The sequence below is a fragment of the Dendropsophus ebraccatus genome, chromosome 4 (genome assembly GCF_027789765.1).
Source record: "Dendropsophus ebraccatus isolate aDenEbr1 chromosome 4, aDenEbr1.pat, whole genome shotgun sequence".
NCBI classification, from domain to species: domain Eukaryota; kingdom Metazoa; phylum Chordata; class Amphibia; order Anura; family Hylidae; genus Dendropsophus; species Dendropsophus ebraccatus.
Genome location: NC_091457.1, coordinates 114998693 through 115011365, shown reverse-complemented (window position 1 = coordinate 115011365; position 12673 = coordinate 114998693). Strand labels below are relative to the sequence as shown.

At 41.2% G+C, this 12673-nt stretch overlaps 1 protein-coding gene across 1 annotated transcript in view; it reads left to right on the top strand.

Annotated features, from left to right (window-relative positions):
- The window catches only part of LOC138788683 (sodium- and chloride-dependent creatine transporter 1-like), a 69684-nt gene extending 59075 nt beyond the window's left edge, over positions 1-10609 (top strand). Inside the window, exons 10-14 of the mRNA XM_069966792.1 lie at positions 502-639; positions 2465-2567; positions 5217-5317; positions 7594-7764; positions 9436-10609. Of these exons, the coding sequence (XP_069822893.1) occupies positions 502-639; positions 2465-2567; positions 5217-5317; positions 7594-7764; positions 9436-9579 (657 nt within the window). The 3' untranslated portion in view covers positions 9580-10609. The remainder of the gene's footprint in view (positions 1-501; positions 640-2464; positions 2568-5216; positions 5318-7593; positions 7765-9435) is intronic.
- Positions 10610-12673: the final 2064 nt, after the last annotated feature.

The window sequence follows — 12673 nt, the reverse complement described above, 5'->3', positions numbered from 1 at the left end:
ATTCATGTATACAGTAGCTACCTATGTTGACCCTATCTGGCAGGGTCACTCACCATAAGATGGTAAATCCGGCCCTGATCCAGTTACTACTAGTATTGATTCAATATGTCTTTATTACTGAATTATTATTATAATTATTATGAATTGTTGGGATGCTCTGGTCATATTTTGGCACCCAGGAGCAATGTCTTGTTTTTGTCGTGATATCTCCAAGTGCTGAGCAGGACCTGCCCTCCACTCCCAACAGGACAGCTGTCCCCTCGTCATCACCTTCCTCTTCTCTTACTTGGGCCTGAGACAGGGAACGGGTTGGACACTGGCACCTTCAGGGCAGAGGCAAACAGGGCAGAGTTGGAGGTGAAAACGGGAGGAAGCCAAGTAGGCCAATGGTGTGCAGGGTATGGGCAAAGGGGAGTCAGATGACCTTAGTATGTTCAGTTTCTTCTTGGCATACATCTTACCCATCTTCTAAATTTTTCCTTCTGTTCTCTTTCTGTACAGTTTGTGGGGGTCGAGGGATTCATTACCGGGATCCTGGATTTATTTCCCCAGCCAATTAATGGTTTTGTGCGCAGGGAGGTTACCGCTGCACTCTGCTGCCTTCTGTGCTTCATAATAGACCTCTCCATGGTGACCGAGGTAAGATACAAGACCAACTGAGCTCTGTTCCACTCAAGGTAAACATGGATAAGACTATCAAGATCTGCCGTTCATATTATATGACTGTCAAAAATAGATTATTGCTTAGAGGGAATCCTTTCCCCCCAATCTGTTTTAGGCACAGAGTACGCCATGCAATCATTTACACTTCCTGACATTGTTAGTTCTTCAGGACTTGGATCAAGAGTCTGCCCCTTGCAACCATCTGGTTGTGTGTGTTGTGTGTTGCATTGCTGGCTGCATCTTTATGCACAAAAGTATTGGTACACCTACACATTACATTTATAGGATCTTTTAGGACATCCTATTCTAAATCCACAGACATGGTGTTGGTTCCCCTGTTGCAGTTGTAACAGTTTTCAGTCTTTTTGGAATTTCACAAGATTTTGTGGGAAAATTTGCACATTCATCCAAAAAAAGTCCAACAAAGTTGGCAGCATGCAATTGTGTAAGATATCTCGGTAAGCTGAAGCATAATAATTGCGGTTCATTGGAAAGTAGCTTAGGTCACCCACTCAAAGACAACCCCATAGCATTATCCCACCTCCACCAAACTATACAGCTGGCCCTATGCAGTCAGGTAGGTAACATTCTCCTGACATTTACCAAACCCAGACACATCTATCAGACTGCCAGACGGAAATGTTCCACAGAGCATGTTTCCACCGCTCCAGAGTCCAGCAGAGCATTGGTGACATATATGCACCATACAACTCTGTAAGTCTACATGGTCTCCACTTTGTGGCTGACTTGCAGAGGTTCCTACTGTTTAGTAATACCAATTACAGTTGGCCATGGAAATTTCATGACTAGTAACAGCAGTGGTGTCTTATTATAATATGCTGGAATTCAGCAAGCTTTTAAACTGGTTATTAATTGGTGAAACCTATTTTCAACTGTCTAATAAATTACGTAGATTGGTAACTGTTATTTTACCACCTTTCTGGGGTCTTTCATGGTTTCCTTCTGCTTTTCATTTATACTGTCTGCTCTGTTTTAGGGAACCAATCACCTAAAAGAACATTATAATGCCATTAATCCTATGTAATACATCCCATAACACACTTTACAAACGTATCTGTATAGCCTGGCTGCTTGCCAGGTATACCCAGAAAACATACTGATTCCCATGCTGCATGCTTCCCATGCTGCATGCTGCATGCTCTAATAGACAGGCCTATTAGTACGTAGCCACGTCTGACAGACATTCACAGTGCAGCTTTATCCTATCTCCATCGTACTGGGCATGTCTAAAATAGTCTCAGCATCCCACGTATAAAATATAGCCTCAGCACTCTCTATATAAAATATAGTCTCAGCACTCCATGTATAAAATATAGCCTCAGCACTCTCTATATAAAATATAGCCTCAGCACTCCATGTATAAAATATAGCCTCAGCACTCTCTATATAAAATATAGCCTCAGCACTCCATGTATAGAATATAGCCTCAGCACTTCATGGATAAAATATAGCCTCAGCATTCCATGTATAAAATATAGCCTCAGCACTCCACATCTAAAATATAACCTCAGCACTACATATATAAAATATAGCCTCAGCACTCCATGTATAAAATATAACCTCAGCACTCCATGTATATAATATAACCTCAGCACTCCATGTATATAATATAGCCTCAGCACTCCATGTATAAAATATAACCTCAGCACTCCATGTATATAATATAGCCTCAGCACTCTGTGTAAAGTTCCATCATGAGCCAGGATGTAATGAGTCCCCATTAAGAGCAGAACAGTTGCCAAAATAATTGAAGTAACTAATAAATATTTTATGATTTTAGGGTGGGATGTACGTCTTCCAGCTTTTCGACTACTATTCTGCAAGTGGCATCACATTGCTGTGGCAAGCCTTCTGGGAGTGTATGGTTATTGCCTGGGTTTACGGTAAGCAGTCATTACTTACTAATTATATACCTGTTAAATGAAGCCCCTATTTCACGGGTCGTTTTAGAGGAGCAAACTAGCACTCTCAGTGCTCGTTTGCTCCTCGTTCCCCACTCGCTGCCGCCGCTATTCAACGCGGCTGCAGCGAGCGGGTAAGTGCGGGAGGGGCGGCGGGGAGCTGCAGGGGGGCTGCCCGGGTGATCGCTGATCGGCCGGGCAGCCCATAGGATACAGCAGCGTCTGCTGCCGATGCTCCTATTCAACGGAGCGACGGCAGCAGATCGTTGCTGTATCAGTCGCTTGCTTTTCAACATGTTGAAAAACAAGCAACTGCAACGATCAGCCGACATGAATGATGTCGGCTGATCGTTGCACTCTATTCCACCGGATGATTATCGTCAGTAGCGGCCGATATCGGCCAAATACGGACGATAATCGTTCCGTGGAATAGGGCCTTTAGAACCAAACATAGTAATAGGCTCCAGGGGTAATCTGTAGCTGGGAGTCATTTCTGCACGTACCTAATACAGTATGAGGCTATTAACAATAGTAGGAGTTCATAGCAAATGAACAATTCCGAATTATTTACATAGGAGGAATAATACTGACCATTATATTTCATGTAACCAGGCACAGATTAGTAATCTGATTTAGTCGGTAACAACCGGACAATAAAAGTGATTAAACTTGGCTCTATGGGCAGCCATACCCTATGCTTAATAGTAGCAATACCCCATGGTGAAAAGAAAACAGAAACCATTTTCAAGCAGCTGGCAACACATCAGTTCTAATCATTCCTCCCAAAAAAGTAATGACGTTGTTTAATGAAGGTGCTGGCCTTTGGTTTTATCAGCTCAAGAGTGACAGGCCTAAACCCATGCCATGAAATAAAGGGCCATATGGTCATACCTAGCAATTGATCGCTCTCTTATCACACATAGTGAACTATGATCATGCTTTACAGGCCATTAACCTATTGTAGGACGCATTAGACCTTTATTTTATATGAATTAAACCGTGACTGTAATCTGATTTACTGTGGACATAAAGAATGAGAACAATTAGTAACATCTGAGATATAACAATCAGCATGGAACTAGCTTCACGTGTTCTCTGCTCCTCTATATTACAGCTACTCTACTATATAACTTTATACAAACCTGATTACCAATCTATCTTTAGCTAAACTAATATGTTGCGGTTATAAATAAACAGTTTAAGTGTGTCTGGTAGTGAGAAAACTATTACAGTGTTATATCACCATCTGCTGTTAGTATTCAGTGGAACAGGAAAATATGTTGTGCTTGGTATATTTAGATATGGTTTTAAATGTCTAATGATAATAATAATAGTAGAAAAGGTATACATAAAAATGTCTGATCTTACCATCCTTCTTGGACAAGAGTTTATCTGTTATATTGGTAATGTAGAGAGAGACGCTGGCACTATCAGAGCTCTGTGGTGTGGCTACAGTTGAATCAGTGGCTCAATATGCAGTCAGTGAAAGCAGACACTTACTGGCGTGCAGAGAGAGAGAGCGTTTAGGTAGACAATTGTAATAGGAAGAAAGCTCTCGCACACCGGGGTAGAAGTCTTCTACGGTTTATTGGAAATCCAAGATACAAGGAGGGGAAAGGTGTTACAGGTGTGGGGCATCTCCAGGGGGAAGACCATTACGGGTCTATGCCCTTCTACCTGACCGGAAGGAGGGCACAGACCTGAAACAGCCCCCCCCCCCTTTTAGGAGACGACCAGCACCTGTAACACCTTTCCCCTCCCTGTGTCCCTGTGTCTTGGATTTCCAATAAACCGCAGAAGATTTCTACCCCGGTGAGTGCGAGAGCTTTCTTCCTATTACAAATATCTATTACATCACTGCTGCTATGTACAAGAATATAACTACTATAATAATGCCCCCTATGTTTAAGAATATAACTACTATAATACTGCCCCCTATGTTTAAGAATATAACTACTATAATACTGCCCCTATGTACAAGCATATAACTACTATAATACTGCCCCCTTGGTACAAGAATATAACTACTGTAATACTGCCCCCTATGTACAAGAATATAACTACTATAATAATGCCCCCAATGTACAAGAATATAACTACTATAATACTGCTCCTATGTACAAGAATATATCTACTATAATACTGCCCCCTATGTACAAGAATATAGCTACTATAATACTTCCCCCATGTACAAGAATATAACTACTATAATACTGCCCCCTATATACAAGAATATAACTACTATAATACTGACCCCTTGGTACAAGAATATAACTACAGTACTATAATACTGCTCCTGTGTACAAGAATATAACTACCATAATACTGCTCCTATGTACAAGAATATAACTACTATAATACTGCCTCCTATGTACAAGAATATAACTACTATACTACGTTTCCTATGTACAAGAATATACTACTATACTGTACTGCTCTCCTTGCACAAGAATATAACTACTATAATACTGCCCGTGATGTACAGGAATATACCTACTATAATACTGCTCCTATGTACATCAATATAACTACTATAATACTGCCCCTTATGTACAGGAATATAACTACTACTACTACTACTGATCAGGCCTTGTTCTATGTGACATCATGTTAAATGTAAATTACTTTTAGGTGCGGATAGATTTATGGATGATATTGCTCGGATGATTGGTTACCGGCCTCTCCCTTACATGAAGTGGTGCTGGTCTGTGATTACTCCTCTTGTCTGCGTGGTAAGTTATATGTAATGAAGATAAAATGTTAATGTCATGATAGGAGAGGGTGTTTTAGGGCTTGTTCACATGGCAAGAGAAGCAGCAAACAAAGTAGAGAAGGGAGAATCCAAAGAAGTGTGTTATTTAGCTCCCATGACTTCAATAAGAATGTTTAAAAATAAAACTGTGCTGAAAAAAGAGATGTCCCTTTTTAAACAATTCCTACTGAAGTAAATGGAACCTGGAAATCATGCTTCTTTTGGAGCTTTCTTTGGCTGCATCTTTTGAGGTGTGAACTAGATCTTAAAGGAGAAGTCTGGCGAAAATCTTTATTAAAGTATTGTATTGCCCCCCAAAAGTTATACAAATCACCAATATACACTTATTATGGGAAATGCTTATAAAGTGCTTTTTCCCCTGCCCCTACTACTGCATCAAGGCTTCACTTCCTGGATAAAATGGTGATGTCACGCCCCGACTCCCAGAGCTGTGCGGGCTGTGGCTGTTAGAGAGGATGATGGCAGGGGGACACTGAGGGACACAGGACACTGAGGGACACTGATCATCTCCCTACCATCATCCTCTCCAGCAGCCACAAACCGCACAGCTCTGGGAGTCGGGTCGTGACATCACCATTTTATCCAGGAAGTGAAGCCTTGTGAAGCCTAAGTGTATATTGGTGATTTGTATAACTTTTTGGGGGCAATACAATACTTTAATGAAAATTTTCGCCAGACTTCTCCTTTAAATGGATGGTTCCACAGTGCCACCTGGTGGTAATGATCATATTAAAAATTAGCCTTAAATTCTTCTACTGTATCCTGGGGATTATACAGAACCGGGAGGAGGAAATACAGACTAAACTTCATAGTCATAAAGTCTCATGTGAGACATATCCCTAATACAACACAATGTATAAAAAGGACTAGTTATAGTCATTTTTCTTTATAATTGATACATGATTTTTTTTACATCATGATACATGATTTTTTTTTCTATCAAACTCCACAACTAAACCTTATAATAAATTAACCTTGGTTCATAGGTTTTTAAAATTTTCCTTACAGCTGTTTGTATAGGAACCTACGCATAGACATACAATTCTGAAATTGTCTCCCTGCAGACACCATGATGTTTTTTGGTCGCCAAGCACACATCACTAGACGGTTGGCTAGTGATGCATTGCTGACGGCTGATTACTATGTAAAAAAAAAAAAAACAAAAAAAAAAAAAAACTTTAAACATACCTCAATATCCTGATGCAGAATGTAATGAATAAGCAGTACTCACCACATTATCATTTGGTCATTTATTGTGTGCAAACAATCGGATGTTTTGCGCGCATGTGCATCATCTGGCCTAGTGGTACATCATCCTGCCCATATGCTTAAATGCATCATGGACAGGATGACGTACCACTAGGCCCGTGTATGTGTGTGAAACTGCTGTCGTCCTAGTGGAACACACCCACAAAAACTCACAAAAAATTTGCTTTTTATTCATTACATTCTGCATCAGGATATTAAGATTATCTACGGTACAGCAGAGCACCATTGTGGTCAACTGGTGCTGTCTGGTCTGGGAGATCCATGGAAGAAAAGAATCAATCCAGCTGTGGTGCTGTCCCGTCTCAGCCAGTGATTGGCTGAGCAGCCTGGCACTTCAGAGACCGGCTCTGAAGTTCCAGCGGCATCTAATAATAATATTAATTTGTATAGCGCCAACAGTTTCTGCAATGCAGCAATGCTTTTGTCAGTGTAGTTTTTTCAGTAATACAAAAAAGTGAAGGATAGGGACTTAATGGACATTAGGATTCTGTTAAACAATTTTAACTATTCATCAAAGGTCTTTGTGCAAAATTTCAGGCAATGACATCTTGTACAATGGATATATGGAATTTAGTCACAGTTCCCCTTACCAGTTAATCCTAAACTAGTTTTTGCAAGCTGAAATACGGGTACTAGGACACTGCACTGCCATTAGCTCAGAGACAGGTATCATTAGTTTTATCTCCTTATCTGCCCATGTCTGCAGCTCTGAGCAGGATATAGAAATGACAGATTCCCTTTATTAAACTTGACACATCATCCTTGACTTCATCAGGCTTATGTTTTTGAATTGTATATGAAATGCCAGTCTTAAGTAAACCTTAATATTGAGGACAATGTGTAGAAAGTATGCAGGAATCTTCTTAACGTTCTCCTCGTTCGTTTTGGGTGATGGGGAGGTCTATAGCTTTTATGCCTGTCCTTAAGTCTACATGTGCTAATCCCTTCTTGATTCTTTAATTTCAGGGTATTTTCGTGTTTCATGTGGTTAACTACAAGCCCCTGACTTACAACAAAACCTACATCTATCCCTGGTGGGGTGAAGCAATTGGCTGGGGTTTGGCCTTGGCTTCTATGCTCTGTATCCCACTGACTGTTGTATGCAAGCTGCTAAGCGCCAAAGGGTCTCTAAGGGAGGTAAGACTCACTTTAAGGAATGAAAACTTGATGGTTGACTTAAAGGGGTGTGCCAATTTAAACTTTCTTAAAATTACTCCACAGGATAGGGGACACGCTGGGGATCTCTAGATTGGCACTTGACCCGCAGCTCCATTCATTCTCTTGAGAGCTGCTGGAAAGAGTCAAGTAAAGAACTTGCCTTTTTCGGCGCCACCATAGAGAATGAATATAGCTGCGGGTCATGTGCCAACCAGCGGTTTCATTCATAACAAAGGAGGCGGGGCTCCAATCTAGAGATCCCTGGGGGTCATGGAGATCACCCCCACAATCTCATATTTGCCCCCTAGAGTATAAGTAAGTTTAAATCAGAAAACCCTTTAAATGCACCCGTAATAGGGAACCTGTCACATTAATGTAACACCCCTTTGGGCCAACCTCTGCAGGCAGGGTGTGTGGTAATGTAGTTCTCAGTCACCTTACTATAGCGCAGTGCCTCCACCCAAATCTTGATTGCATCTCTTCGGGTACGCAGCAGGTTATCTTCTTTCTGCCAGGGATCGACTTCGGAAATCCCTGCCCAACTCAAGTACACACTCACTCCAGAGAAGGGGTAACAGATTAACAGATTTATTAAAATAAAGGGGGACCACAGGAAGATATTGTCTGGATAAAGTAATAAACAGGTATTGAACAGATTACAACTCAGAATAAGGGAGACCCCTAGTGGTGAAACAATAGTGATAATGCAATATGCAGTAATGCGAACATAACACTTCCAACTACTAACAACCCCAGTCTCTTGTAAAAAGGCCCAAATAGCACACTTGTCCTCACTATCTACCCCTATGACTCTCTGATATAGTCTGCTGGCCAGCAGTTAGTTCAGTCTCACGGTTGGGGCCCAGTTGCAGCGGAACTCCCCAAGATGGCTGCACACCTTCTCCCCCAATTCCCTGCTCAGCTCGGCCCCTCTCCTATAGGCTGAGGCTGAGAGAACAGAAAGGAGCTAGTGTTCTTGGCATAGGTAGTCCAACTCCCCTTAGCACCAGTGTCTGCAGCTGTAAAACCCTGTCTGTAGCTAACAGTACCAGCTTTCTCTGCAGCAGGGGTTACATTAAAAATACAGTTGAATCTGCAAACAGCATCTTATAGAGCAGAAGGAGATGAGCAAATTGATAAATAGTTTTGTCAGGATAACTTGTCATACATTCATGTAACTCTGCTCATTCTTAACTAAGGAGTCATATAATCAGTTCTATGTAGTGATTGACAACTATCTGTGTATATAGAGACCTGTCAATCACTGAGTGGGACCACCCACATGACTATTTAGCTTTGAATGAGCAGAGTTTTACATAAATAAAGGACACGTTATCCTGGAACTTTTCACACAAAGTTATATATCATACTTCTGCCTGTAGATTGCACTGCATTTCAGTATGACCGGTTTCCTTTAATTGATTTGTGCCATTACAGTTATCCATGCAGAGGTGGTCTCATCTGTAAAGGCTTATGAACATTATAGAGGACCCCCTATAGGAGTCAGCTAAAGAGAGCCACTAAGCCACAGTACCTCCCTCATCTGTGGTCTGATCATGTGTTCCCACTCCATGTATTTAAGATATATTTAAATAAAATTGTGGCATTAGCACCATGATATTTTATGTGTCTTTTTTTTTTTTTTTTTAGCGTTGGCACCACCTCACCATCCCGGTGTGGGGTCACCACCATCTTGAATATCTTACACCTGAGGCAGAAACCAAACTGCTCCCTCCGGACTCTCTGGTCACACTCAGCAAGGAGAAAGCCACTTTATTCGAAACAGTCATCTAAGACGCCGTCCATGCTATCAGCCTGCCGCTTCCGATGTGTTGTAATGTGTTGTGCCAATCCGTCCATCTGTCTATAACTCCTGTGCTGCTCCCCACAAGGTGGCAGAGCCTTGTGCAGTATGCCGTGATATAACCAACTCCCCATCCCTTTCTCATAATATATCATATCGTGTCTGTTCTGTTATAGCTGGCCAGGGTAATATCACCGTATTTTTATGTATTAACTGCTTCTCGCCAGCATTATACCATGATGCCATGTCCTGGGTAATCTTGCTTTATCTAAAATCATGTTTACAAAGAACGATTATGGAGTGGAGCTGAGGAGTCCATATCATTGTATTAGGCACTATAAAGTTCTACTAGTGATGTTCAGCTCAGCTGTAGACCAATCTTTTCTATCGGGGATAATTAACAACTGAGATGACACCTGTAGGTAGCAGGCCCAAACCAACCTTCACCATGACTGGTGCATGCTCGGGTTCCGATGGATTCTCTTATTTCTAGCCACTGAGTGAAATACCTGAACCATGGGGATTCTCTATTGTAAGTCAGCAGTGTAGTTTGGCCTCATCTGCCTACAGTGTGGTGCAAATTACTGGGTAACTACTACTTTCCACCAAGCAAAATCAGTAGGCACTTGGCATTACTTTTTAGCTGCTCCTCCTACTGGTGCAAATGCCACCTATAATTCTATGGTTCTCAGTACAAAATCCATTCTAAGAAATGCAATTACACCAGAATAAACTGTTTTATAGACAGAACAAACCAATATCTTTCAAATCAACCCCAGATGACCAGGGCTAGTACACTGACCATACAGAACATGTACACATCGTCATATATATATAACTAAGCCATTGTTATCATTGCAAACATAGAACATATCATCAACGCCTAAGAGGTTATTTGTGAACAGCCCCATAAGGCTTACGACCCCATTACATGGAGAGATTATTTGCCAAAACACACAATATCTTCTCTTGTAATAGAGCCAGCAGTCAGCAGACACGTGAGCAAATGCTGGCTTATCGGCTGATCGCTCACTCACAAGATAATCTGCCATTGGCCACACATCTCTTCTTGTAATAAGAGGGAAAGAGCTGTATGAACATCGCTAGACCACTCTCCAGCACCTAGGAAGAACTGTATAGCTGAATCACTACTTTAGCCCTAACTGAGTATAAGCTCTATGCTCAGGACAAGAAAATATGAGGGTAGGTCAAAAAGTAAGTTTGCTGCTTATACTTAAAGGGGTGGGCCACTTTATAGTAAAATTGTATAGTCTACTGTTTTAGTAAGTATACTAAACACAAAAATATACTAGAGATAAAATTAGACTCCTCACCTCCAGGCTGTGCTGCCCTGCTCTGTGGTGAGTCTGTCCACAAGATGGCTGACATGGAAGAGCATGTGACCCTGCCCCACCTCCAGTGACCACCACTGAGCCTGTATATGCCTATGGAGGACACAGGAGGTGGGGCATGGTCACGTTAACTCTATGAGGAACATAGGGAGCTGCTGTCAGTAAGTGCAGTGAGAACACTGATTAATACTTTAAACTGAATACTTTTACAATAGAGTGGACAACCCCTTTGTTAGTATTTTTGGCATGATCCCTCCCCCACTTGGAATTTTTGGATAACTGATGTTTCCATCAGCTTACTTAGCACAAAGGACAGCTTCATCATTATGACTATCTTGTTGGGTTTATGGCTAGAGTTATGTTAATTTGACACCTACCTAGTTAGCCAAAACGACCATCTATAACTAAGTTTATAATAAAAATAATGTTTATTTATAAATTTCCAACATACTCTGCATGTCTGCAAATACAGACACAATCAGACATTACAGGGATACAAATTTAACCAACAGGTCAAACATGACAAAATGAGGACCCTGCTCGCAAGAGCTTATGATCTACACAATGAGTTTCATTTGCTGACATTCATTCCACCCCCAATTTTGTTTTCAATGACAATGGTCACCAGTGCTAAACTGACTGTATTAACAACACATGATATGAGTGTTAAAACGTTCTTGCTGTCTAGTTAGTATTTAACATTTAACCAAGCAGCAGAATAAACTGAGGGACCTTTCATGGCTTCTTGTAGCTGACAAGCTCTTGAGTCTTTGTTTAAAGGCCACAGTACATCTTGGACCCTTACCATGCCATTATACCACTATTAACCCAATGTTAGGATGTACAGACATAATATATATGATAATATGGAATGTGGCCTTTACATTGCCTGTTTATCACTTAAGGCTGGTAGGCTCTCCCGGTATAAGACGTAGGACAGGACAGGATTTAGATACATAGGGTTAGCCACGGGGCTAGTGGTGAACCTATCAAGATGCATTGCTAAATGTTACTTTGCTGCAACTTATTTTTTATACACTAGTTTTATTCTCATCAGCACCGAACTAGCCTTAAATGATTTGAGTTTTCACTGCAGTCTGTAGGGACCAGACAGTAGGGACATGCACAATTATTCAGAATTAACAGACTGTGTTCTAGCACTTAATTTAATAGACAACGGTGACTGAATGGCCTCATGTGCATTAAACTTATGGGGTGTCAGGAATAGCTATGAGATGCTGGCCCTGCTTCTCACGTTACACACATGATATATTATAGGAGTTTATTTTAGGAGACTTCAACCTGTCCTGATGGTTCAGAATGTGTAACATAGCTAAAAGGAGTCTGTCACCAGATGTATCTACCCTATACTTGTCCATTCTAGTTGTGAATGTGATCCCAGGCTCCGAAGGAGTCAAGATGTCTTAGATTGGTTGATATCCCACAGACCAGGATACACCATTATAATAATCTAGTGGTATCCAGCACAAGTACTGATAAAGCCAGGGCCAGATGCCTTCAAGTGTAATTGCCAGTTCAGGTAAATTTTCAGGATACATCAGTCTGTGTATGAACATAAATGGCAGCACTAGTTCTGGTCATTCTATCACCAGTATATGGCATTCTCCCCACGTTACCACCCTACAATTTGCATCTCTGTGTCTGCTTTTCCTATGCTTAGCTGCAGTGTGGATGCAGACTAGTCTCTGTGCTGGCTCCTATATACTATATA